This window comes from Chelonia mydas, chromosome 10 (genome assembly GCF_015237465.2).
Source record: "Chelonia mydas isolate rCheMyd1 chromosome 10, rCheMyd1.pri.v2, whole genome shotgun sequence".
In the NCBI taxonomy this organism is placed as follows: Eukaryota; Metazoa; Chordata; order Testudines; family Cheloniidae; genus Chelonia; species Chelonia mydas.
This window is the reverse complement of record NC_051250.2, coordinates 64,689,938-64,717,752: the sequence shown is the minus strand read 5'-3', so window position 1 is coordinate 64,717,752 and position 27,815 is coordinate 64,689,938. Positions and strand designations below refer to the sequence as shown.

Genomic DNA, 27,815 nt, shown 5'->3' with positions numbered 1-27,815 from the left:
TGGAAAACTAAGGCATGGAGAGGTTAAGGCATTTACTGAGGGAACAGCGTCGGACGTAGAAACAGAACTAAGAAATTTCTGAAAGTTAAACACACCATAAATGGACACAGGGAACAGGCCCAGTGCAATAGACAGACCGAGGGCCAAATCCGGATCACCAGATGCTTTTGAACGGACCCCAGCATCTTTTTATTTACTTATTCTCATTATCGTTGGGGTTTTTTAAAATTATTTTCTCAGGAGTCTGGACCTTGACTATACCTTAACCAAGAAACTGGGACCTTGACAAAAAATAATTTGATTACCCTCACCCAGTGTATGTATGTAAATCAGGGTTGCACAAGCGTGCAGTTAAACATGCACACACACCCACAGTGTGTGTAAGGCATCGGGAGTATAAGATTTGGGGCTGTAGGGACTAATTACCCTAAACAGAGCCTGTTGGCACATTAGAGGAGCACAGCGTGCAAGGCAGCAGAACAGGCTAGCAACCACTGGCCTGGATGGAAAAGGTGTAACTTTCTGCAGAGGTAGCGGCCATCTCAGACAACGTCACTACAGCCCCCCAGGATGGGAGCCTCCGCTCGCTACCGCTCCCATATTTCAGGAGGTCCAGCCTGTACCCCTCTGCAGCCCGGCGGGCGGGTGCTGCGAGCAGGCAGCCCGCACCGGGCACGCGAAGCGGTTCTGGCCCGTGCAAGCTCGTCACGAGCCAGGAGCGTGCTCTCCTCGGGCGCACGGCAGGGGCCCAGCGGGAGAACCCCCGCGTTGAGCTAGCGCGCGCGGAGGGGGGGCTGTGCCAAGCAGGGCTTGGACCGGCGGCAGCGCAGAGCCGGCGGCAGCCCGCGCAGGCCCCGAGCCCCGGCCGAGGAATGCGAGCAATGCGCCCGGCCAGCCCCCGTTCCGTGCCGCTGCGCCGCCCGACGGCCACGGTGCCGGCGCACGCGCACTCTGTGGCCGGCGAGTCAGCCGCAAGCCTGATTGTCTTGAGAGCAGGAGAGAGAGGGAGAGATGCAGCTCCCCAGAGCGAAGGGGTGACCGCCCGACGCCGGCTTTCCCGGGGGAGGTGCGGCTCCCCCCTTACGCGGGGGTTGCATGCTCCGGTGGGAAAGCCCAGCGCCTCGTTGGGTTTGTGGTTCTCAGCTGGCTTTGCCCGGCCCCAGAGCCAGGGGCAGAGTGCAGGCATTTCTGGCGAGGTGTTATCACTCACAAGGGACTTAGGAGAATGACCTGAGCCAACCCCCGAAGGCTCGGGATTGCATGGAGGCAGCGGTGGTGTTGGCCATGCAAAGGTACCGTTCCGTTTCCGTATTTTAGCTTTCCAGTATATTTCAGCAATATAAACCTGAGAGTCTTGAGCAACAGTTATTCAGCGTTTTGCATACTCTTACAAATGACGGTGTAACAATGTGTTACAGTCTATTCCGTGCAAGGCGGGTTAAATTCGGTCAGCAGCAAACATGTCTTTGCTACTGTAGTCACGGCTCTGTGTTCAGCTGCATCGCGAGTAGGCCAGTGGGCTTGAAAGTGGCTGTTTAAAATAGATTATTTTTGTGCTGTTTGGCATCCTGGAGGTGAGCTGTCCAACCTAAGGGTTAGTACAGCTGTCTTGGCCGAGGGCTGGCTTGCTTTAGTAGGATTACCTGGAATAACCTCCCCCCGGTGCATTTTAACTTGAATTTATATCCCTTGGTGAGCTGAATGTTTAACTCTCTGCTTTCCTCAGGCTTGGAGGAAATGTCCTGAATGGACGATGAAATGAAGCATTTCTGTCTGCAAGAGGAAGTTGCATGAGAAGAATTTGCTGTAGCTAAGCAGCAGCACCCGCTGGGCTCCTGGCTCCAGCTACTATGGCCCAATCCAGGGTCTGGAATAGCATCAAATCCATGCTGAGAAAGAACGATGACCCCTTGTTCTTGAACGACTCCAGTGCCTTTGATTTTTCAGATGAAGTGGGGGAGGAGGACTTCCCCCGGTTTAACAAGTTGCGAGTTGTGGTTTCTGATGACACTTTGGATGCAGCTCCGGACAGACCTGTCAATGGGGCTCACCTAGGTCTGCAGTCCGATGACGACTCCTTGCTGGACCGGGATATTGCTCTGCGGAGCACACAGACTAGCTCCCCCAGGACGGACCCTTGTAGCAATTGCAGTAAACAGAGGGAACTAACAAAACAGAGGAAGGTGAAAAAACGGCTGACCCTGGCTGCCGTTCTCTATCTCTTCTTTATGATTGGAGAGCTCATAGGTGAGTTGGGCTTGTTTTCTTACTCCCTCAAGGGTTAATGGAAAATGCCTCGGTGCTTTTCAGGACATTGTTTTATTACACAGTTGTTCTTTAATTATTTGCTAAAGGAGACAGTGTATCAGTTACTGAGACCCACAGATTTCAGCAGCAGGTCCAGAGAGTGCTCACAGTAAAGAAAGTCAGCATGCAATTAGCATCTAAGGAAAGAAAGAGTTTAAAGGGACACTGCCAACATTAACTCTTCCCTGGCTGATGTTTATAAGGATCTTATCAACAAGGAATCATAGAATATCAGAGTTGGAAGGGACCTCAGAAGGTTATCTAGTCCAACCCCCTGCTCAAAGCAGGGCCAATCCCCAATTTTTGCCCCAGATCCCTAAATGGCCCCCTCAAGGATTGAACTCGCAACGCTGGGTTTAGCAGGCCAATGCTCAAACCACTGAGCTATCCGTCCTCCAAAAGAAAGTGATTGTTGAAATTAACAATTAAATTGTCCATATGCTGTTAAATGGGGGAAAATACAGATTCCCCCCCCCCAACTTGTTTCAGTTATTGCCATTTTTTTCTTGTAATTATAGTAGGTGCAATATTTTCAGACAGAAATGTATTTTTTTTCAGGTTAATGGTTCTCTTTAATAGCAGAAAACCAGTGTCTGTATAAGATTTTAGGGCCTTCAAACGTTATTTATGTTCTTAGTCCCCAAATACAGCAATATAATTTAGTTCTACTATTGAAAGGGAAAAAACCCCTCATGAAACTATGAATTATAGATAAAGATCAATCACTTACAGCTTCCTGTTTTGCTTCTCCCTACTGGACTAACAGAGTGTCTACACTAGTCTAGCTATTTCTGTATCTTAAACCAGCGGTTCTCACAACAAATTTTTTGGTGGCCTCAGAATGAAGCCACCAGCTCTTGCTGGTGGCCACGCTAACAATTTTTCCTAAAATATTTAATTAACTTTAAGAAAAATAAATAAATATGCACATATACTGCCCAAATCATTTTAATTTATTTATGTAGGGTTTTTTCAGACTCAGTAATAAAAATAATTTACAGTTGTCTTTATTCTTTACTGGGCCTAAACAGAATAGAAACACAAAAAAGGTGCTTTGCATGTTCTTGTCTTAAGTGATCATTCTCCTTACAGTGTGTATGATAACACCCATTTTTTCATGTTCTGTGTGTATATAAATCTCCTCACTGTATTTTCCACTGAATGCATCCGATGAAGTAAGCTGTAGCTCACGAAAGCTTATGCTCAAATAAATTGGTTAGTCTCTAAGGTGCCACTAGTCCTCTTTTTCTTTTTGTCTTTTTGTTGTTGTTGTTTCTTTTGCTTTTTTGGTTGCGTTTTTCTCTTTTAAGACTTGCTAGCTGATAAGTCTTCTGCTGTGTAAAGTGATATTTGTATGTGTACTAATATCACTTTTCACAGCAGACTTATTCAGCCCTGGCAAGCCTTTGAACAAATCAAGCCCTGTATGGGGAGGTGGGCAGGGAGGCAGTGGGGCCCAGGGACGATGGTGGGTGTGGTGAGCCTGGGGCCGGAGCCTGAAACCAGAGCCTGCCACCACATGGACAGAGCCCACAGCTCTGTGGCCAAAGCCTGCCTCCCCAACCCCAGGGAAAGTGGGGAATTCACCAGCTGCCTGCACCTCCAGTGTTTGTGTCTCTGGAGGGGGGGCAGGGCCCAACTGCTGCTGGCAGCCTTGGGAGAGGGACCACTGCTTTGCACTTTCCAGTATATTGTTAATAGTTGGGAGAAACCATATTGATTTTTCACCTCAAAATTGCTCCTGTTATGGATTCATTCAAAACAGTAACAAACTAATTTTCCAAGTTCAGTTTTTATTTATCTCTGACAAGCTCTTTTGATGTCAAAGCATGTTATCTCTTGCAGTTCAGGTTCAAGAGCACTGTAAATTTAAACCAAAACAGCATGATACAGCAGTCTGTAAATCTCAAAACACATATGGCTGGATATTACAGAGGAGCGGCAGCTCCAGTATAGTTAAGGTTAAGGCCAGCTCTCTGTTTAAAGCTCAACTATTCTAAGTGTTCTAATATCTGGACCAATGGCGCCTTAGAGACGAACCAATTTATTTGAGCATAAGCTTTCGTGAGCTACAGCTCACTTCATCGGATGCTGCTACTCTGAAACCTAATATCTGGACCGTTACTTGGATTCACGTACAGTGAAAAGACACAGTGCAAGTAAGAGACAGGTGCTGCGTGCACCTGCCCTGTGCTCAAACACTGAGCCTGTTCCCCCAACAGAATACCACACAATTCTATATTGAAATGATGCAGACTGGAACCTCAAGGTACACATGCACCTCCTTCCTTTGATAAAATGCAGGTGATTCAGACCCAGATCTCTGCATATCACAGTCACAGCTCTATGACACTCCTCAAACTAATCCCCAGATCTCCTCATATCACAAACACACCTTTACCAAGCTACTCCACCTGCTGCCTCCACCATTCACTACAGCTACCCTTACAACTCTGAAGGAAACTGGAATGCATACAGATAATTCCCAGTGGCTATTGCCAGCTCGAGGCAGAGTTAAGGTTGTTGGGCATCTACCTTAATTCTGTATTTCCTGGTTTTCAGAAGTCTGCGTTTTGCTGAACTTGAGATTCTGGAAGGGCACAAGCTATCATTAGGCATCTTTAACTCTGCATTAATGACGGGTTTTTTGCCATTATTCTTGGAGAGCTTATTGTGATATAACCATGAAAGAAACTCTAAAGTTGAGAGAGGCGGTGGACACAAAACTACATCATCACCAATATTTAATCATTGTTAAGAGGCATAGTATTTACCTTCTAATCACTATTAACTTTTCATTTAAATAGCATAATGTACTACCATGTCTTTTGGAGTTGTTCACGCCATTTAAGTGCCTACTTGGTGCCACTTAAACTCTTGAAGAACACAAAGTATTTCTGCCATCCACTTCCCCCTGACTTGTTCTGTTGCCACTTTGTTTTCAAAAGTGGAGAATGGTATGATGTCAGTGCATCAATGTATCTATCAGTCATTAGACTTTCAGATGCACTGAACTGGGTTTTTACTTATGACCACACATCTTCTTGTAAATACTTCTTTGTAAATATCGTAATTTCAATATACAACTGTAAATCTGGAAGCATGAATTAGTTATAATTTAAATTCACTATTAAAAGGGAAGGTTAAAAACTTTTGAAAGTATAGGAACTGACGGCTCAAGGGACAGGTAATAAATAGTATAGATCAGTGGTTCTCAAACTTTTGTACTGGTGACCCCTTTCACATAGCACGGCTCTGAGTGCGACCCCCCCTTATAAATTAAAAACACTTTTTATATATTTAACACCAGTATAAATGCTGGAGGCAAAGCGGGGTTTGGGGTGGAGGCTGACAGCTCGCGACCTCCCAAGTAATAATCTCGTGAGCCACCTGAGGGGTCCCGACCCCCAGTTTGAGAACCCCTGGTCCAGAGGACTTGCTGCCACTTCATTTCAGTGCTGACAAAGTCTGCTGGCTGTTCAGTGGCCCCTGGGAAATGAATTAGTGGTCTCAGGAGAGTCATTCACATCACTAAACTTGCTTCCCTCTCATTCCTTGAGTTGATCTCTCAGGGGAGTTTGTGTTACATTGGTGAGCCAGAAGTTAGTACAAGATGGGCAGTGGCAGTGCCTGAACTATGGATAAATAAAGAGCTTCATTCCTGACAATCTGGCACCTGTCAAGAGTACTAAATTCATTATTTAAAAAAAAAATGGTTGGAAATTACTGTGCCATTTTTTCCGTGATCAGCATTGCCATGGCTTTCAGGAGCATTTTATCTGTGTCTGTATCTGTATTTAGCTAAAACAGAGGTCCCAAAAGTGTAGGGTGCACCCCCTAGAGGTGTGCAGAGGAACATTGGGAGGGCGCGGCAGGGCCAGGCCAGCACCCATGGGTGGCGGAAAGGGAGCACAACCCAGCTCCTTCCCACCCCCTGCTCTGCTCCAGTACCACCCCTAGCCACATCCTCGGCTCCTGGCCCGGCACCTGGCCCCATCCCCAGGCTCAGTGTAGGTCTGCACCTGGCCCCTGCCCCAGTCTCGGCAGCTGGCTGTGGATCCGTTCCCATCCCGGGGATAAGGCTAGGGGTAAGGGCAGGGGCAGGAGTGGAGTTGCAGCTGGCCGCAGGCCTGGCTGCTGGCCCCCACCACAGCCCGGCTGCAGCTCTGCTTCTGCCCCCGCCCCCAACCTCAGACCCTGGGTCGGACCCCACTCCTGGCCCGAGACCTACCCACAGATGCAAGCCCAGCCTCGGTCCCCTTTCCCCTGTCTGTGTCCCCCACTCTGGGACCTGGGTCCGGGGGTGGCAGGGGAGGCAGACACGGGGAAGGGGGGTGCAACCCTCAAAAGTTTGGGGACCACTGAGCTAAAAATAACCATTTTAAAAACAGGAAGATTAAACTTTTCTTGATTTAGCTTTTTAAAAATAAGTGTAGAAGATGGTGGTGGTGAAGCAGCTTAATTTTATACAGTGGAAATCTTAATTAATGTGCCGAAACCACTACCTTGTGTTGACCTTATACCTTTGAATAGTGACTTTATCTGCACTACATCTGTGGTGTATTTGAAAACGCCATTGTTCAAATCTAAAAAATATATACTTTGCCAAACCTCTCAGGGAAAAACTAGGAGAAAGTCCATTTGTCAGACATACACTAGGTAATTGACATTTGTTGTCTATTCCATTTAGTTTAATTAGAGGTCTTATCTCAGGATCACATGGTAATGGCAAGCAGTGACCTTGCCCTTTAGCTTCTGCTTCAATGGTTAGTCATTGATAAGACTGCCACAATCCATGAACTAATTATGGATGAGGCTCTGAACTTTGAAGATATTACAGAGACCGGGTTAAATGACAACCCTGTTCTTTTTGCGGATACAGACTAACATGGCTGCTACTCTGAAACCTGTCAACTTGCCCTGTCAGTTGGTTGTGCTTTTTCTGACTGTGTTTGTGGTTCAGCATGAGCGACAGGTGAATCTGGCAGAGTCTGATCTCAGGTGTAGAAAATGCCTTATCACAAGGACAGATTGATGTAGTATGAGACTCCCAGGATAAAATGAATTTAGGAATTTTGGCTGTGTACCAATCTCACTACTCAATGGAATTCCTGGCTGAGCTTGTTGAGCCTGCTACTGGAGTCACTGACTGATGCCCAGATCCTCAAAGGCATTTAGATGCCCAGCTCCCATTTATTTGACCTTTGAGGATCCAAGTCTGAGATTTCTTCATGGGGGTGACTTCAGTATCATTCACCATGCCTCTTGTGGATTTGTTTGAGACTTCCTGGCTTCCAAGTGGTGTCTGACTCAGCTTATGCTCATGTGTACACCACACATCTGATTTAGAGACAGAACTGGCAATAGGGTGGGTTTAAAATAAAACTACACCTTAATCATGATCAAATAGATCATCATTGCTTTTTGCTTGAGATCAGCACTTTTCTAAGCTTGGTCAAGGTGGTGGATCTTTCCAACTAAAATACTTATATGGCCCCCATCTTCATAGTAGCTGAGTACCTCACAATCTTTTGATGTATTTATCCTCACCTCCCTTGTGGGACGTATTATCCCCATTTTATAGATGGTGCACTGAGGCATAGAGACATTAAGTGATTTTCCCAAAGACCCTGGAAGTTTGTGGCAGAGCCGGAAATTGAACCTGGGTCTCCCAAGCTCCAGGCTAGCCCCCTGAACAACGGCCTACTGCCCTAACCAAACTTCCTCTCCTGATCTGTTTCTGTGGCCCCTCCTCTGGGCCTCAAGTTTCAAAACATTCTGAGGAAATTTAGTGCTCAGTCATCTGGGGAGCTTTGCATTTGATCCTATAGCAGAGGTGGGCAAACTTTTTGGCCTGAGGGCCACATCGGGATGTGAAACCGTGTGGAGGGCCGGGTAGGGAAGGCTGTGTCCCTCAAACAGCCTGGCCTCCGGCCCTGCCCCCTATTTACTCCCTCCCACTTCCCGTCCCCTGACTGCCCCCTCCTGGAACCCCCCTGCCCCAAATCGCCCCCCCGGGATCCCACCCCCTATCCAACCCGCCCTGCACCCTGACTGCCCCGACCTATCCATACCCCCGCCCCCTGACAGGCCCCCCGGGACTCCCACCCCCTATCCAACCCTCCCTGTTCCCCGACCCCTGACTGCCCCGGGACCCCCCGCCCCATCCAACTGCCCCCTGCTCCCTGTCCCCTGACTGCCCCCCCGGACCAGCTACCCAACCCCTCCACCGCCCCGTTACCATGCCGCTCGGGAGGAAGAACAGCGTGGGAGGAGCTGGGGGCAAGCCTCCCAGGTCAGAAGCTCAAGGGCCGGGCAGGACGGTCCCGCGGGCCGGATGTGGCCCGCAGGCCGTAGTTTGCCCACCTCTGTCCTGTAGGATATTATAACAGTCTGTTTTCTGTGAACTTTGACACACTGGGACTGTGATCAGATTTGTATTTGCAGCACCCCCTTGTGGCCCATCAGGGCACGACTCACCCAGCTGCATGTCTCTGTAGGTAGGTTCACTGTCTTTTGCAAGGGTTAATGTAGCAGTGCTTTAGCCATCTGGCCAAGGTACACATCAGTCCTTTTGGGATGTTAAGGTCCAAACAAAGTCAGGAAAAACCACAACTCAAAACCAGGGTCATCTGGTGAACATTCAGCAGGACCCCACCCATATGTTTAGAGCTCATCCTCAAACAGTCAGTATTTCAGCCAGTCTCCCAAGGTCTGGTTGTCCCTTCTGCCAGGAGGCTCAACAAACCAGCAGGCTATCTCAGGCTATGTCTACACTACAGCTTATGTTGGCATAATTTATGTGGCTCGGGGTGGGGGTGAGGTAAATAAATCACCCTCCTGAGCGACGTAAGTTACACCAACATAAGCGCTGGTGTGAACAGCGCTATGTCGGCAGGAGAGCTTCTCCCGCCAACTTAGCTTCTGCTGCTCGCGGGGGCTGGAGTAGTTAAGACGAAAGGAGAGCTCTCTCCCATCGGCATAGAGCAGCTGCATTACAGCCTCAGAGGAATTTGTCTGATAAAGTGATGAGCAACCAGTGTGGGAGGGAAGCTAGACTGGAAGTTAGATCTCAGACTTAAGTATATAGTGATTAATACCACCACCAACTATAATGTACGCTATCGGTGCATGCGGTGTGTGTAGATAAAGATAGATTTTTGTTTTGTTGATCTTGTAATCAACCAATTTGTGAGCTTTCCTTTGCTATACTTGGCCCTTAATGGTCTGTCCAATAAGGATCCTCAGGTTTTCCTGTAATGCAAATTTTTAATATTACACAAAGACCAGGCAGTGAGAAATGATGGAAACAAACGAGCTCTTATCAGAGATTTTTCATTTCTGAAAATGGAGATTCAGGCCTGCAAGGGGGCATTTTATATTTGGTTGAAGCTGCAGGTTCAAGGATAATTTCAGGCTGCTCCCAGAACCGTGGGGAAACTTGACCCATTGCTGAACTGACACTGAAGATGTAGTCTCTTTTGAGTGCATGTGCAGAACTCCCATTAGCATTGTGCATGAAAGGAAGACGACATATTTATTAGGTTAATCCCTTCCATGCATCTATTACAGATATTGACAACTGCTTCAGGATAAATTGATCATTTTGACCTTCTGATCTGAGGAAATTTATCTCAGCACAGCCCACAATTATGAGAAGGGAGTTAAATTACATAGAAATGGAAAGAAATATTTCAGAATGGAAGGGTTGGCAATGGCTGCTGGGACAGGGAACAATGAGGCTTAAGATTTAATGGTAAAAAAAGGAGGACAGGCTGAATTTCTTTGCCATTTAGTCATTGGAGCTCTGCCCATGTTTCAAAATGTCAAAAAACTTTTCAGTCTTGGTTTAATAAATTAATCAGCTGATTAAACACACACAAAATAACAAAGAAAAAAGACACTAAGCTACTTTAGGCCTGATCCTGCAGAACCTTATTCAAGCAAGTGGTCTCACTGACTTCAGTGAGACCACTTGTGTGAGTAAAGCTTGGAGGACTGAGCCTTTTCCACTTACCTAATCTGTTTAAGTATTTATACTGTATTTATCACCATGGTAGCTTTAAGAAATAGCATGGCACATTGATTGCAATGGGAAAAACCACCAGCTCCATCACCGCACGTCATTACTTGCTCAATGCACCATTCTGAATGCACTTTGTTGTAAACTACACCCAAAGGATGTTTTGCAGAGTGGTTCATATCACATGCCCTAACTTTTCCAATTTCATTTCAGGTGGATATGTTGCTAATAGTCTAGCAATCATGATGGATGCACTTCATATGCTAACTGACCTCAGTGGTATTCTTTTGACTCTGCTTGCTTTGTGGCTCTCTGCAAAATCTCCCACAAAAAAGTTCACCTTTGGATTTCACCGCTTAGGTATGTAGCTGCCAGAGTTTACTGTTATAGCAGTGTTGTAAATGATAATTATAAGGAAAGTTTGACTGCAGAGATGTAGTGTAGAGCATTAAATAACTATCAGAAATGAGGTTATGTAAATCTAGAAATAGCTTTATATTTTAGGGGCCTGATTCTCATTTACGTGAAGGGCCCTTTACAATGCTCTGTCCATAGCAGGTGGCAGACAGCTGGCTATGCTGGCTTTATGACACCTGGGAATTTCCCTAGGCAGAGTGGCACAAAAGTGACAGACTGGGGCCCATGATTTGACCTGGTCTCCCCAGACCGAGGTTGTGTTACATTGATACCCCTTCCTGGAAGAGGTTCCAATGCTCCTACCTGTGCTGTATCTATTTGTGTGGCCAAATAGGAGACTATGTTCTTCTTGGCTGTCAGACCGTAGCCTTTCATGAGAACTAACATCACTGAAAAGTTTAATAAAATACCCAAAGTGGCAGGCATGTCTTTTTTTTCTTTATTACTTTGCTACGCATTCAGAAGGCTCCATTGCTGTTGGTAGTATCTTTTTAATAACTGTGCATTAGAGGCCTATTTAGGAAACTCATGTCACAGTGATTACTTCATGTTAAATTATGTAGGAAAAGTACAGCCTTTTCCTTGCAAATAACTCAGCATAGTGATTCATCATCACCTGAATAAGAATCTTCCAATCTAAAGACTTATCTACAGAGAGTATGTTGAACATATATAGCTACAGAAAGACCAGCACTGATGTATAAAGCCTTCAGATAGGTCTGCACTGATCCGATGAAGTGAGCTGTAGCTCACGAAAGCTTATGCTCAAATAAATTGGTTCGTCTCTAAGGTGCCACTAGTACTCCTTTTCTTACTGCAAAGAATGTGTTCTTAACTTGGGGTAACTAACCCCTGTTAGCTGACTCAGGGTAAAACTGCAGCAAAGATAAGGCAATTTTTAACTTGGGTGAGCAGCTCAAGTTAAAGCCAGTAGGGGAGCCCAGAGTTGAATTTGAGCTGTTAACACAAGGTAAAAGCTGAGTTGTTATGTCTTTGCTACTGTTGGAATCTGGGTTAGCTAACCCAATTTAAGGATCTGGCAAATTCAGAATTAAGTTTTTAGTGCTTGACTTAGCTCTTAGGAATGAAAGTTTATTTGGCTTTCTGTCAAGTAGGTTCTGATGAGTGGGTGATTTTACAGATTGTAATCTAAATGCTGCTTGTTGCTCCCAGGATATGGGCCTTGCCTAAGGAATCTAACAAGGTAGGACAGGAAATTCCTCCTACAAGCCAGTGATGAGGCTCAGAGTGGATGTGCAGCCACTCCATTGTCCGTAGCAATATTGGCTGTCCAAGCAACTAGGACCCCTGTGCACCCCTCAGTTTTGAAAGATTAAGTTTAAGATGATGAAATCTGTTGAGCCAAATAGACCACTTCTCTGGCTCACCACAACCCCTATCATTATATCAATGTTATCTGTATTACAGGTTTCAGAGTAGCAGCCATGTTAGTCTGTATTCGTAAAAAGAAAAGGAGTACTTGTGGCACCTTAGAGACTAACAAATTTATTAGAGCATAAGCTTTCGTGAGCTACAGCCCACTTCATCGGATGCATACTGTGGAAAATATAGTGGGGAGATTTTATATACACAGAGAACATGAAACAATGGGTGTTACCATACAGACTGTAACAAGAGTGACCAGGAAAGGTGAGCTATTACCAGCAGGAGAGCAGGGGGGGGGGGGGGGGGAATCTTTTGTAGCGATAATCAAAGTGGGCCATTTCCAGCACTTTACAAGAACAGTAGGGCACCTGGAGGAACCCCACGTGCTTGGTGTGGTACATACACACAATCACCATCCCAAAGTGCTTACAATCAGTGGGCCAGACTTACTTATGCTGAGTAGTACCTTACTTCACAAGTAGTTCTATTGACTTCAGAGGGGTCCTTTGGAAAATAAGGTACCACTCAGTGTGAGTGACAGTCACCACAATCTAGCCCTAAATACACAAGGCACAAAAAGAGTGTGAGAAAGGAAGGGTTGACTGTTCTACAGAGGAGGAAGTGATACACAGAGAGATTAAATGACTTGCTCAAGATCACACAGGAAGTCTGTGGCAGAGCTGGGTCTCAGTCCAGTGTAGTCTTGCCAGGTGTCCGGTTTTTGACTGGAACGCCCGGTCGAAAAGGGACCCTGGCTGCTCTGATCAGCACTGCTGACCAGGCCACTAAAAGTCCAGTTGGTGGCACAGTGGGGTTAAGTCAGGTTCCCTGCCTGCCCTGGCTCCGTGCAGCTCCCAGAAGCAGCCAGCACATCCGGTTCCTAGGCTCAGGGGCAGCCATGGGGACTCCATGTGCTGCCCCTGCCCCCAGCACTGGTTCCGCAGCTTCCATTGGCAGAGAACTGCGGCCAATGGGAGCTGTGGAGATGGTGTCTGCAGGGGTGGATAGCGCACAGAGCCCGCTGGCCCCTCTGCCTAGGAGATCCCGGCTGCTTCTGGGAGCTGCCTGAGGTAAGTGCTGCCTGGCCAGAGCCCACACCCTGAACCCCCTGCCCCAGCCCTGAGCCCCTTCCTGCACCCAAACTCCCTCCCAGAGCCCGCACCCTGAACCCCTTCCCACACCCCAACCCCCTGCCCCAGCTCTGAGCCCCCTCCTGTACCCATACTCCCTCCTGGAGCCCCCTCACACCCCAAACCCCTCATCCCTGGCCCCACCCCCAGCCAAAGCCTGCACCCTCCCTGCACTCCAACCCCTGCCCCATCCCTGAGCCCCCTCCTTCATCCTGAACCCCTCATTTCTGGCCCCACCCCAGAGCCTGCACCCCCAGCTGGAGCCCTCACCCCCACCCCCTGCCCCAGCCTGGTGAAAGTGAGAGAGGGTGGGGGAGAGAGGGGACGGGGCCTCAGAGAAGGGGAGGGCAGGGGCTGGGCCTCTGGGAAGCGGTGGGGCAGTGGCTGGGGCAAGAGTGTTCAGTTTTGTCCGATTAGAAAGTTGGCAACCTAGTCCAATGCCTTAACCACAATACTATCTTTCCTCTACTCCATGCTACTGGGGAGAGAAGCATCACAGAGAACTCTGCTGTGTGAATGGGTTTTCCTATACAACTTTTATTTCCCTGTGCAGCAGCAGTTCTGGTGTGTTGAGGACCTTCCAGTACCACAAAGGGGAAAGGAAACATTTGCCCTAGTATGTGCTACATATTCTTGAGTTCTTATTGTGACTCTGGTATGATTCTTTCTGTGGTATTGAGCAAATTACTTCACCTCTTCCTATTTTAGGCCTCTATAAAGTATAAGAATTATTTACCAACCTCAGGTGTTGGGAGGATTAATTAGTTCATGGTTGTATATATCTGTGAAGATGAAAAGTGCTATTTATGTTGTAACTGTATTAATAATGTATGATTGCAGGTCTTGAATTGTAAACATTTTAACAGGAACGTTAACTTTTTATGCTTTATGAAATATCAGGCTTTACTATTTCTGCTTTACTGTAGTTTAAAATACATGCTTTTACAATGAATTCCAAAGTCTATTTTAGCTCAGTACTTACATAATGTAATGAAGTTTACAATTCATATTTCAGATTTTATAGCAGTAGGTAGCAGATTCATTAGCTTCATCACCTAACCCTACAACCCTCGACCATTAATTAGTCACTCAAGCAATACTGCGTAATACTATACAGTAGCAAGGCTCATTGGGGCTCTAACAAGAAAGGATCTGCCAGCATTTCCATTAGAATCATTTCTTTCAAGAGTTTTTAATTTTGTTGTATGAGTTACCTTTACACTGAAACATGACCTTTCAGGTTTGCCCCAGAGCACTCTTTGGGCAATATGAATACACACAGAAGTCTCTTGGGTACTGTTTTGAGTTATTAAGCCTCATTTTTTAAAAAAGTAAAATTTTTTCAGAGGTTTTTGTGTGCATTTAGAGCTCAAAAACTAATGTGTATATAGAAATGAAGTGACCTGAGACCAACCTAAGACAAAAATGAAGGGGTCAGAGAAGTTCATTTAAAAAAAAAATTGTAAGCTATTTTTTTTAACCGTTTTCTTGAAAATATTTGACAGTCCTGGAAACTTTCACTAAGATTGCTCTGGGCTCAGCAGGAGACTTGCATCTTATTGGGTTTTTTTTACACTAGCAACAAATATTTGAGAGTTTAAGTAGAGGAAGAACAATTGTGGCTCAGGGATTTTTCCACAGCTTTTCCATGGGAGCTCAGCTGGCTCTAACTCAATTATTCTACTTTCAACTTATGTAATGCTTCTCATTCAAGGATTTCAAAGCACTTTACAAACATTAATTCAAGGAGCCTCACAGTACCTCTGTGAGCGATCTAAGTATAGTTTTCATTTTACTGCTGGGGGCATGTAAGAGGTTAACATATACAAGGATTTACTTGCTTAATCTGAGGCACCCAAATTTGATCATTCTGTCCTAAGTGCCCAATGCCACACAAATCAGTTGTACAGCTGGTAATGGAACAAGAGATTCCCCAGCTCTTCATGACACATTCTCCTAAAAGTCTTTACATTAAGAACCTTGTTATCAAATAATTTAACCCCACCATTAGTCTGAATTTTATGAAAGATATTATATAGAGAGAGCAGTGAATAATAAAAATTCAGCAAAAAAGAGCGAGCGTCACTGATTCTGGTACAGAATAGAAAGCACCCTTTTCAAAAAAGCTGAGAATATGCATTAAATATCTCATGGCTTCTTAAACTGATGCACTCTGCACTTATTTTTTAGGTTACCTATATAGATATTAACGTTGGCAACATTACAAATACAATTAACTGTATTTCTATAACTCCAGCTTTTGGAACTCTGAATTTCCAATACTTGAGAGAGCATTTTCATTTGTAAAAGGATTCCAGCAGCATCTAGCACATTAGCACTATTGATTATCTGTTTGCATTTCAGAGGAAATTAGCACTGCTATCACCTATTCCACTGCTATTTAAATGCAGAATGTATGTTGTGTCTTAGGCTTAATTCTCTTTGCAGCGATGAAAAGTAAGTGGATAAACTCAGGTTTCAGAGTAACAGCCGTGTTAGTCTGTATTCGCAAAAAGAAAAGGAGTACTTGTGGCACCTTAGAGACTAACCAATTTATTTGAGCATAAGCTTTCGTGAGCTACATGCATCCGATGAATTGAGCTGTAGCTCACGAAAGCTTATGCTCAAATAAATTGGTTAGTCTCTAAGGTGCCACAAGTACTCCTTTTCTTTTTGGATAAACTCAGAATCCTAGAATGGTTAGAAAAAATGGGGATGAAATATGGACAGAACATGCAAGTTTAGAATGGGTTACTACACCTTTAAAAGCAAAAGTACTTCAGTTTAACCATGATTTAAGTGGAGATATCTCTTTTCAGCTAACTGGTTTAATCATAGATAGAGAATTTGGTAGCTCTCCATTGCTGGTGAGATTATGTCAATAGCTACAGAACTGATTGATCCCTTTAGACAGTGCTTGGTTAATTTAATGAGAAATGAGGGATTGCAGACAGACCAAATTCACATTGCCAGCAAGGAAGGGATTTCATTATAATCTTTTGCCAGGAAAAGCACTGGTTTCAGGCAGCTACAGAGAAAATTGCTTTGAATTAAAACAAAAATAATAAGTACTCTGCTGGTGTATGGTAATGGAATGTGATGCATATGCCAACATTTCACATGACTGACGAATCTAAGAAATTGTGTTGTTTTAAGGACATCAACATGAATAATTTGTTTCATAAAGAACTCCTGAAATTGCATGGATAACTCCAGGATTTTTTAAAGATGGGTATCTTTCTGAAATCATCTGAGATCATGATGGCTGCCTCTCAGTGCCTGGTTAGAGCTTTATAATACTGGTTCTTATCCAGGCAGTGACAAACTGAACAGCTGAGTGTGTTGGTGTGAGTTTCTTCCTGCCAACCCGATTTTAAAATTCAGCCTGTGGCCCAAGTGATTCTGGTGACATCAAAAGCTTGTACAGAGCACACTTTTTACAGTCATGTTGAATAAGTAAAATGAGGACAGTTCCTTGGTAGAAACAATACATTCTGCAGCCATCAAAGAAACATTGTACATGCTTCAGAGTAGCAGCTGTGTTAGTCTGTATCTGCAAAAAAACCAGGAGTACTTGTGGCACCTTAGAGACTAACAAATTTATTAGAGCATAAGCTTTCGTGGGCTACAGCCAGTGATGAACTGCCAAAAGCTGAAGAACCGGTTCATTCACTTGCTCCGGGTCTTCGGCGGCACTTCAGCAGCAGGTCCTTCAGTCGCTCCAGGTCTTCGGCTGCACTGAAGGACCCGCCGCCGAAGTGCGGCCGAAGACCCGGAACGAATGAAGAACCTGCCACCGAAGTGCCGCCGAAGACCTGGAGCGCCGCCGGGTGAGTAAAAATTAAAAAGGGATTTTCAGGGGAGCCTCCCCAGCTGAGAGCTCAGGCGGGCCGGACAGGACAGTCCCGCGTGCCAGATGTGGCCAGCGGGCCGGAGTTTGACCACCCCTTTAACAACCGGTTCTAAACCAGCTTTGAAATTTAACAACTGGTTCACACGAACTGGTGCGAACCAGCTCCAGCTCACCAGTGGCTACAGCCCACTTCATCGCATGCTGACAGATCTAAGACATGGGGAGAACTGAGGCGCTTGTCAAATGCCAACAAAGAACAACACTGTTGGAGTATATTATGCATCTGAGGATAGAATTTTGCCGCAGCTGTGAAAGAATTCATCGCAACATGTATGGAATACAAGGAAATAACAGCTATACTTCTACATCTCAGAGAACAAATGAATATCAACTCTGATCTTTGAGGAATTGATACAGAAAGATAGAGGCTCTGGTAATTAACTGACAATGAGATTTTATCAGCAGTCCTGAATGACATTTTTAATTATTACAAATAATAATGGTACAAATCATGCATACAGTCCTGCAGATTTATATGCATTATAGGCTGGTCTGGTGGCACCATATCTTAAGATTTTCCCAACACTACCCATTATAAGACCCTGTTTTCAGTTACTTATGAAACTTTGCCAGACTTGACCTGTTTTCCATGCCAGGGATCTGCCTCAGGCTGAATATTTTGCAGTAAATAAAGCCTGGGGCCATACACTGAACAATGAGGAGAAAACAAAATATTGAATAGCTGATTATTAAGTGAACACTATCCATCCTGTGCAGTGAATTAGGCAGGGGTCCCGTGGAAAAAAATAGCATATGATCCTGTCATTAAAGATTGTATCATAATGCATGCAAATAAGGGTGGCAACTTAAGGTTGCACAGGCAACCTTAATTCACCAACTTCTGAGTGCCTTACTTTGCAACCTTAATAATGTTCGTTTAACATAGTTATTTTATGTGTAATATTAAGCTATGTTTACTGACAGTCCAAACTCCGTGTGCAGGTAATAACATTACAAATGAAAAGGAAGAGGACAAAATTATAACAAAATTCCAACGAATGGTGCTTCCAATAATATGTACCCTGGCTAGAGTTAAATTGTCCATCTCCCCCACAGTTTCCACCAGTTTTTAAGAAACAGTTTAACTTGGTTGTAAAAACTGTTTTGCTAGTATGGTTGTGCAAACCTGTGTGGATGGGGCTCAGAATGTTCAGCTGTTGTTGAGACCAAGCAATTATTTTTCAATAACAATTTTTAAATCCTGTTTCCTAATATGGGAAAAATTGTCATACAGATGGTGCCAAAGTAACATAGGTTGTTTACAGTTTCTGTTATCAGGGAATCAGGAGGAACAAAAACAATAACAAAAAAGAATAAGCCTCTCTCATTGAGTTCTTCATGCTGTAGTTACAGTAACATGCAGATATTCTAAGAACTGCCTATGTGGATCTTATAAAATGCACATTCGGCTCCGGTTTTTATAGGCTAGTTGAATTACATTACCTAAACACTAATTGCTCCTCCTCTGTGGATGTCCCCCAGGCGGTTACACCAGTGAGGTTCCTCTGTGCAAGGGCTCTGTGTAGGAGCATGCAGATACCCTATGTGGCATAATGCAGGGGGCAGAATGCAGAGAGGACTTGCAGATACCCTATGTGGCATAATGCAGGGGGCAGAATGAAGTGTGTCTGCAGCCACTCCACAGAGACAGCTTCAGTGGGTTCTGATGCATCTGTCTTTCCCAGGAAGGGAACCCACCTAGAAATAATGACCTAAACAGAGGAAATATATTTCCAGGAACAAAGCTTTTATGAGAGTGTGTATTATCTGATTAACACAAATTGTCCTGTTTGCTGACTGTATCTTCTGAATTTGACTTGATTCACAACATATATTTTAAGGCATGAGAATTTACTGAAAATCAATTATTGCCTTGTAAAAAACGACAAATGAAATTTTAAATAGGCTATAGTAGATCTAAAAGTCACTCTTGTAATGTTGTTCCCTTTTTGTTTGCAGAGGTGTTGTCAGCCCTTGTTAGTGTATTGCTGGTATATATCCTAATGGTGGTGTTCTTGTATGAAGCTGTTCAAAGAACTATCCATATGGACTATGAAATTAATGGAGATATAATGCTCATTACAGCAGCTGTTGGCGTTGCAGTAAACTTGATGTAAGCTTTGTTTCCCTACATTGATATTCCTTGTATACATTTACAAAATACAATATGTAGATGAATTCATTCACAGCTTGTAATATTTATCTTTATTGAATCAGTCTCAATCACTTGGGAATTTTATTTGTATGCTAGTGGGTTTTTTGGGGGGTCTCTTCATGCTCACAAAATGAGACATGCAGTAGTAATGAATGTAATATTTTTCTCCATCCTTTGGTCGAAATATTTGAAAATCATGTCAGTCTTATTCCTTTTCCTTTCATTTTCAGAATGGGATTTTTACTGAATCAGTCAGGTCACCTTCATTCCCATTCACACTCCCAAGTACCTGCATCAAACACTGCTAACACAGCCCATGGGCATAGCCAGGGACACAGCAGCCTTGCAGTGAGAGCAGCATTTGTCCATGCCCTGGGGGACTTGGTACAGAGTATTGGTGTACTTGTAGCTGCATACATCATACGTTTCAAGGTAGGACGTTGCTAGTCTTTTGTGACTGTGGACTTTCTTATGTTAACCCCTATACTAGATTAAAGGACCTTTTTTATAAGATATAGAGATATTCAGTGTTTGTTGTTTTCTAGTAATATAAATTCATCCAAAATGAGTACCATGCACATATTTTCTAAATAGTCTTCAACAGAATATAAAATCAAGTGAGAGCTAAAAGTGGTTGAATCTTACTGGACCAAGACTTTTTTGAATCTTTACTAGAAGCCTATTTCCTTACAAACTCTTAATCTGTACCTTGCAGCCAGAATACAAGATTGCTGACCCTATATGTACTTACATATTCTCAATACTTGTGGTTTTTACAACAGTCCGAATCATACGGGACACAGGAGTTATTATACTGGAAGGTAAGATCTGTATAAATTCTGTGATACTTTTATTTAATTTTACATGTCAGCTAGCAGTGAAAGTTACATTTTGTGGTAATGGCTAATTCTTTGTTATTTCTCCGTTGTACAAAATGTTCACTAAGTATATTTAAATCATATTGAATAAGTGATCACAGACATCATGGTCCAGATTCTTGGATGGGTTACAACCATTTACATGGCACCACAAGCAGAACCTAGCCACAGAGCCAACTTATCCAGCCATCAGAGGATTGCCCTAGTGTAGGGGGATCACTAGTGGCACAGAGGTGTCACAATGGCCCCTATGCCTTCCCTGCTGCTATATAGGGGGCATGTCTGTGGTTTCCCTTTTCCCCACTGTTGTTTCAGCCTTTGGGGTCACTGGGAGCTGGTATAACTTAGAGCAGTCTTCAGGCTACTTTAACTTATGCCAAATTGCTGGGTGCCTGCCTGGCACACAGCTTGCCCAGAATTTGGAAGGCAAAGGTGAAGTTTACAGCGCTCATGCATGTTCCCTCCTCCAGCCCCAATCCTGTACTATATGCTTCTCTGCCGTAGCCAAGCACCTGGCTCCGCATTTTACTTTAACTTGAAAAGTAAATGCTTACAAAACACAAAGAGACAAACCTGGGTCAAAAAGCTGTACACCCAGGCTGTGTCTACACTAATCTTCCCCCCCCTCAAATTTCCCACCATTGTTATTGCACCATGGGTGCAGTTCTACTGGTGGTAGCAACAGTGGAAGCACAGGTGTAGATTGGTCATTGCTTTTTAATTATTATGTCGTCTTAGCCTGTGCGGAGCAGATCTAGACAACAGGGTGGTTAAAATGCCAGCAGCCTCCAGTGCATTGTTTTAACTAGCAGTCCGACTGTTACTACCCCTAGTGGAAATGCAACTATGGTATCAGGGAAGGAAATATTAGGGAGAAAGGGCTAATGGAAACATGGCCATAAAGTTGCTGGGTATCTGACACTCTGCTTTGTTGAATTATTGTTCAAGTCAAAAACTCTGAACAGGGCCTCACCAATCTTGATTGTGAAATGTTTTTTCTTCCTTAATAAATAAATAAAATAAAAGGTTCATTGAGGGGGCAAAAACGGTGAACTGTGCTTATGATTAAGATGTCTCAATTAGTTCCAGGGTAGTGGCATTGAGATTTAGCCAAAGAAAATAGACAAGGAGTGGCTGCATTGCTAAATATATATATAATTAAAATCAGCTACTGTACCAGAAGACTGGAGGATAGCTATATTAGATGTATATTTTAAAAAGGTGCTAGGGATGGCTATGGGGATTATTTTAATAGTAAGAAGATTATTGGTTGGGAAAATATAAATATAAAAATAGCGTTAGAAAAATATAGAGTTATAACCAACTACAGTAGATGAACATGATAGGGACAAAACTACATCTTGTATAAAAGAATATCATGTTTCTCTAGTGTATCAGATTTTTTTTGAGAGCGTCGACAAAATAGTAGATTACGTTTATATATTGATGGGTTCTCAATTAATTATAATCCTTGAATTGAAAGACAGAGGAGTCAATGGAAATAGATCAATGAAAACATTGCTCAGTATTTGTCATCCTATTTCTAAAAAGAGAGCAGAAATAGAAAAGGTTCAGAGAAGAGGAACAAAAATGAGTGAGATCCATGGAAAAACTGGTCACACTTTATATTAAGCTTCCGTTTATAGTTTATGAAGCATTAATACTCGATTAATAGATGTTTTACTAAATGGTTAAATTGGTTGTTACAAAGTGCAACAGATCAAAAGGTTTTTTGTAAATCATGTCTTATAATCATCTATAACACCTTCTAATGATGTGCTTAAAACCATCTATAACATATACTCCTCATGTCTGTAACATGCAGAGCTGGTTAAATTTCCTAGTGGAAAATGTCGTTTTTGTCAAAATTGAAAGCTTTCCCGAGAAATAGTTCATTCTGGCAATTTTTTAAATTTTCTAGTTGTGAGAATCATATTGAAGAATTTGTTTCAAGTTGACTGTTTGAAGCGAAGCAATGCTTTTTCTTTCAAAATGTGAATTTGAAACTTTTTTTCATTTAAAGGGTTATTTGAAAAGAAAAAATTGTCATTTCAAGAGGAAAAAATGTTTCAGTGTGTTGAATCATTTTGATCAAAAATGCCAAAATTTTCATGTTGACATTTCCAGTTTGAAAATTTTTGGAATCGTTCATTCCATGTATTTTTTTTCAATATTTTGATTTTCCACTCTGATTCAGAACAGAAACAAAATTTTGAAATGTCGGGACTTTTCATGAGACAAAACTTCCAGTTTCTGACTAGTAACATGTTCATAGAATGTTAGTAATCATTTAGTAACCTTTATAAATGATTTATGAATGGAATCTTAATATAAAGTGTGACCAAAAAGCTTCTGTAATAGGTTAAAAAGGTGAAGCGTATTTAGAAAGGCTATTAATATGTGGTATGTTGGATGTATATATATTATTTAGTGACTGGTGTAGGAAGGTGCTTCTATTTTTTTCCCTCATGACATGATGAAATTAAAAGGCAGCAAATTTCAAAAACTGATAAAAGGAAATAGTTTTTATACAACTTATAATTAACCTGTGAAACTCACTGTCTCAATAAGATCTTGTGGCGAAGAACACATTAGGATTTTTAAAAAAGGATTAGAAAGTTACATGAATAATATCTGCAGTTACATTAGCTAGAATAAATATTTATAAGTGATATCAATCCTCATGCTTCCAGATGTAAACATCCACTGATTTCTTGGGTTAAGAAGAAACTCTCTCCAGATTCATGTTATTACATAATTGTGCACCATGAGGGGGTTTTACACCTTCCTTTGAAGTATCTGGTACATAGCACTGTCACATGAAGGATTCAGAGAAGGTTGGGACAGTTACATGGAGAAGAAGAATATCCAGAGTAATGACAGTTAACACAAAAAATGAGTTTTGGAAGGGATGTGCTTCAAGATCTAAGCCAGTCTCTAGCTAGCAGGAGGTAGAATGAGAGTGTCAGGGGTGACCGACTATTCCATAGATGCCTACCGCGGGGTTTCTTACATTTTCCTGTGAAGCATCTGGTGCAGGCAACTCTTGGAGACAAGATTCTGGACTGGATGGACTGAGGTCTGAGCCAATAGTGCAGTTCCTATGTTACTGGATTGGAAGGATTACTGTCCTGATTCAATGTGGCAATTCCTATGTTCTTCGCCGATAACTTAGATACCACTAGTCACTTTAAATGTTCCAAGAACTATTTGTTTGTCTTCTTGTGACCTTTCATAATATTTTACTTTGAAAATCAGTGTGTGTATTAATTAGAAACAATTAATTTTCCCTCATTCTAATACTGTAGGGGTTCCAAAGCATTTGAATGTAGACCGCATTAAAGAAGACTTAATGAAAATTGAAGATGTTTTTTCAATAGAAGATTTGAATGTTTGGTCTCTCACTGCAGGAAAAACTACTGCCATAGTCCACTTGCAATTAGGTAAGTAACTGCATAGTACACCTACAATGGTACAGCTATAGATAAATTAGCTGCAGAAAGAACTTTGACTCTGTCTTTATGCTTCTGATTAAATTGAGCTGTGAAGTATCCATTTTGGGAACAAGGCTTTTAATTACACTTCGCATAGAAAATGGCTTGCTTATAAAATATATAAAACTTCTCCTATCCTGGGTATATTATAGAGAGCTGTGCAAGAAAACGCACTGCTGGAAAGATCAGGAGCAAATACTGTTTGATCAGATTCATAAAAAAATGATGCTTTTGTACAGATTTTTGCACCAAAAAACACAGTTTTCCCACCATAGGCGGTAAAACAATATAAGACCCTTTGTATAAAAAAATCAACACAGACCTCTCTAGGGGCTGCATGCTACCCACCCAAGTCTGATATTGCACCCATGGGAAAAAATAGTGGGTGCTCAGCACCCACCAGCTACATCTGTTTGGCAGCACACCCAATCAGCTGTTTGGCAGCACCCCGATTAGCTGATTGGAGGGGCTGCCAAACAGCTGTTTGGTAGCTGGGAGAGGGGCTTGGGGGAGGGTGGAGAGCAGCAAGCAGGCAGGGGCCTTGGGGAGGGGGCAGAACAGGGCAGGAAGAGGCAGAGCCAGGGGGAGGGGAGCACAGGCGAGCAGGTGGAGCCTCGGGGCAGAGCAGGGATGGGGCATCCCCAGGGAAAAGAAAAATTCAACGCCATGGCCTATGTGCAACGCTGTTGTAAGCCTATGACCAGAAATGCAGTGCCCAGCTGGAACAGCCCAATGCTGGTACAAGTTTGCTAGGTCTCGGAGTGGCTGGTAAGACCGTGTGCTGTGTCTGTGTTTTTCCAGTGGTGAGGTTGCAAGTGAAAGTCAACGCCAGAGACAGAAGCTGCATTTTGTATCTTTGCTGTTCTGTTCTCTCCCCTTGTGTGTGTTTGTCTTGTTTTGTTTTTAGGAAACGGGTTCAGACTTTAACAACAGCAGCAATGACAGCTCTAGCCCAGCTCATCTAGCTTCTGTTCCTCAAAAAGGACAGTTCTTACCATCTTTGAAACTGTCTTAAAGACTGTCAGACAAGGGACTTTTTCCTTCTAAAAACTTTATCCATCTAAAGGGGAAGAGGACAAGGGATGTTGTTAAAATGAAAGCCTTACTTAATATTTTCTCTTTCAAATGCTTTAACTATTTTCCTTTTCTGTGATGTCTTTCATAAAAAAGTTAAAAGGATTTTTAATGGTGTGTTTCCCATGATACTAAGCAGGCTGAGGTTTCTGTATACGAAACTGTGAAGCTTGTTTAAATCTGTTAAATGTTGGACAGTGACTGGGCTATGTTAACACCATTACTCGTTGGGCCCATATATTCCAGCTAGATTAAAACAGCAGATATCTGTCCAGTACAACCCATGAGGGTTTATGTTTAGCAGCTACGTAAAATATTATATAATACAGCAGTAATGTATTTATCATATTAATCCCTTTTTGTATTGTCCATAGAAAGCATAGACAAAAAATCTGGATCTTTTTTGTCTATCAGATTCTTAATTTTATCAGCGTTAAGGATCTGAGTGCAGGATCAGGGCCTAAGGGCACACAATAATGGGGCAGTCATGCCAGCTGTAATGCATAGTGAAACAGGTGGATTGTCAGATTTTTGAAGGATGACATGTATTGATGATTTTCTTCATTTTCCAGTTCCAGGTAGTTCACGTAAATGGGAGGAAGTTCAGTCCAAGGCCAGACACTTGCTGCTGAACACATTTGGAATGTATAAATGCTCTGTCCAGCTTCAGAGTTACAAGCACCAAGTAAACAAGACCTGTGCAAGTTGTCAGAGTTCCAGTGCCTAATTTCATACATTTTGGGAACTGCTGCCTTATTCTTTATCTTGTAGTCAAAGACTAAAAAGCAATAAATGCAAAACTAAAATGATTGAATGGAATCCCATATGTGTGGGGTTATACCAGTATTTGATGCCAGAGGGAGAACTGGTCCTGCAAAAAGTGCAGGAGGTACCCCACAGAAAAATGTATTTGCTCTCTCTCGCTCTGACCAATTTATTGTCAGCTCGATATGATTTTCAGACAAAGATGTTTCCACAATATTGTTTACAGGTTGTGATATGGCTCTGCAGATACCTCATCAATTACACTTCAATTTTGTCAATTGTGTACCACTAATGTACCTGCGTTCCAAACGGAGCATAAAGAATTCAGTATTTGAGTTAAAAATTTTTTTAAAAGTTGATTATGTCAGGGGTCCATAACACTTAAAGATCCCTAAAGTGGTTATACAGTATTTTTGTAATACAGTTTTTAATATATTAACTTGGAAGATGGTGCATACAGTGCTAGCTAAACCATTTGATAAACTGTCTTCAGAAAATTGCCAAATATAGAATTTACTGCACCCATACCAGAAATTTAGATTTAATGCAGGCATTCAAAGGTCCAAAGCAAGAGGTCCTTACCCAGGCAAAATTTCCATTGCCTAATTAGAGACTTCAGGACTGGACCCAAAATGTTTTAAGTGATCAGTTATCTTTCATCATCATTTTAGTATGGCATGTATACCTTAGAAGCACTTATTTATTTAACAAAGTTTTGACTCTTAAGACGATTTTATTATTAGTGAAATTGAATGTGTAAAACCTTTTAACTTGATTCAAAGGTCGATTAATTAGCATTAATTCTAATTAGAATTAATAAATGTGCTGTAGGAAACATTTTTCATGATTATTTTGCATTGTGAAAAGAAAATTATAGAAACCATGTTAACTATGAAGATACTGTCAGATAATCAGACATGCAACACACAGATATTCTAACAGGAATGTAGGGAGGAGAGATTTCAGATATGTTCCCCAAATTTAGAATTTTAATAATCTGTTAATTTCATTTTTGCATTTCCTTTAGAGAAATACATTCTGTGCATGATATATAATGTCCAGAATCCCATGGAACTGAGTCTCACAGGCTCTCTATAAATCCTCTGCACTTTGGTTTTATAGGGGGCAAATCTAATCAGTCTCTCTGATCTGCCTGTGGTTACAGCCGCCATGTATCCTCCTCACTAAAGGCCGGAAGAATATAGACTGCAAAAGCTGAAAAGAAAACCAGAATTTGGCCTCAGATCTCTGTTGCATTTTGATCTCTATCCAGAACTTCCGCTGACATCAATAATAGTTCTGTGCATGTATCAGAAAAGATAACTTTTGCCCTACATTGACAGCTTTGCTGTTCAGCTGTAAATACCAAGGCAACATACTGTTTTGAGACCTGCTACTGTTTCATACTTAATTTCATCAAACTCATTTGTAGCTGTAATTAGAACTAAAACATGGCTTGTTTGCTTTCTCTTGAGGTAGGGAATCAGATGATAAAATTTCAGAGATACTAATTAACAGCACAGTATTAGTTTGGACAAAATGCATATAACACTGGATTATGTTTGTATTTCTTCCAACAGAGAGAGGGAACATGACAATACAGTATGCCAGCATCTTCAGCTCAGAGGTAGAGTACCAGTGTCTTCGGGACGCTAATGCTTCAGTACATACAGTATATCACCAATAAAGCCATATCACAGTTATGAAAAATTGTGTATCCTTTCTATATGAACTTTCTGAAAACCAGGTATTTTGCACATACTGGCTATTCAAGTAGGATTTTATGAAGTTGCGGTTTACAGTCAATGTAGTTGGAGTATGATAAACTTGTATTGTATTTGGAGTTTTTTATTGTAATGATATACTATACATTTGTTTAACTGAAAAAAGCAAAAATATGTTGCTTTACTGTGGGATTTATTAAATCAGTTATTAAACTACACATTATAAAATATTTATTCATACTGCTGGCTCTAGCCTATTTCTTTTGATTCCCCTTGCAGTTATGTTTGTAGTATTCCTTACATGAAGTCATGTACTCAGTTTTGAGGTACTACATTTAGATCACTGGCTTACTTCCTTATACAGTGGCATCCCCATAGTCTTTTGTCTTCCACCATGTAGTGCTTATGCTTTTAAAAACACACACATACATTAAAGGTTGTTCTGTTAGCCACACTTTCTTTTAAGTACCTAGCAAGACCATTCTTGGAACACTGTGTTTAGTTCTGGGCCTCTCGTTAGCAGAGCAATATAGAGAAAATGGAAGTAGT

The 27,815-nt window shown here is 42.5% G+C and overlaps 1 protein-coding gene across 7 annotated transcripts; it reads left to right on the top strand.

Annotated features, from left to right (window-relative positions):
* Nucleotides 1-801: 801 nt before the first annotated feature.
* Nucleotides 802-27,506, top strand: SLC30A4 (solute carrier family 30 member 4). 7 transcript variants are annotated; one of them, XR_005227063.2, is made up of 9 exons: nt 944-1,292; nt 1,727-2,247; nt 10,544-10,690; nt 19,136-19,289; nt 19,562-19,763; nt 20,047-20,152; nt 23,518-23,652; nt 25,350-27,017; nt 27,123-27,506. XR_005227063.2 is itself a non-coding variant. In XM_007066813.4 (9 exons), exons 2-9 carry the CDS (start codon nt 1,851-1,853, stop codon nt 27,135-27,137), a joined length of 1,269 nt encoding a protein of 422 aa, XP_007066875.2. In that variant the 5' UTR covers nt 944-1,292; nt 1,727-1,850; the 3' UTR covers nt 27,138-27,506. The 7 variants fall into 7 exon arrangements, 6 of the variants coding, with proteins under 6 accessions (XP_037766689.1, XP_037766693.1, XP_037766692.1 ...); XM_007066813.4 differs by having other exon boundaries at nt 25,350-25,462; XM_037910761.2 differs by having other exon boundaries at nt 802-1,292; nt 25,350-27,506.
* Nucleotides 27,507-27,815: the final 309 nt, after the last annotated feature.

Coding starts and splice junctions, on each gene's coding strand:
- SLC30A4 (XM_037910761.2), top strand. CDS start 1,851: ATGGCCCAATCCAGGGTCTGGAATAGCATCAAATCCATGCTGAGAAAG. Junction 2,248..10,543: donor TATGATTGGAGAGCTCATAG/GTGAGTTGGGCT, acceptor ATTTCATTTCAG/GTGGATATGTTGCTAATAGT. Junction 19,764..20,046: donor CATACATCATACGTTTCAAG/GTAGGACGTTGC, acceptor TGTACCTTGCAG/CCAGAATACAAGATTGCTGA.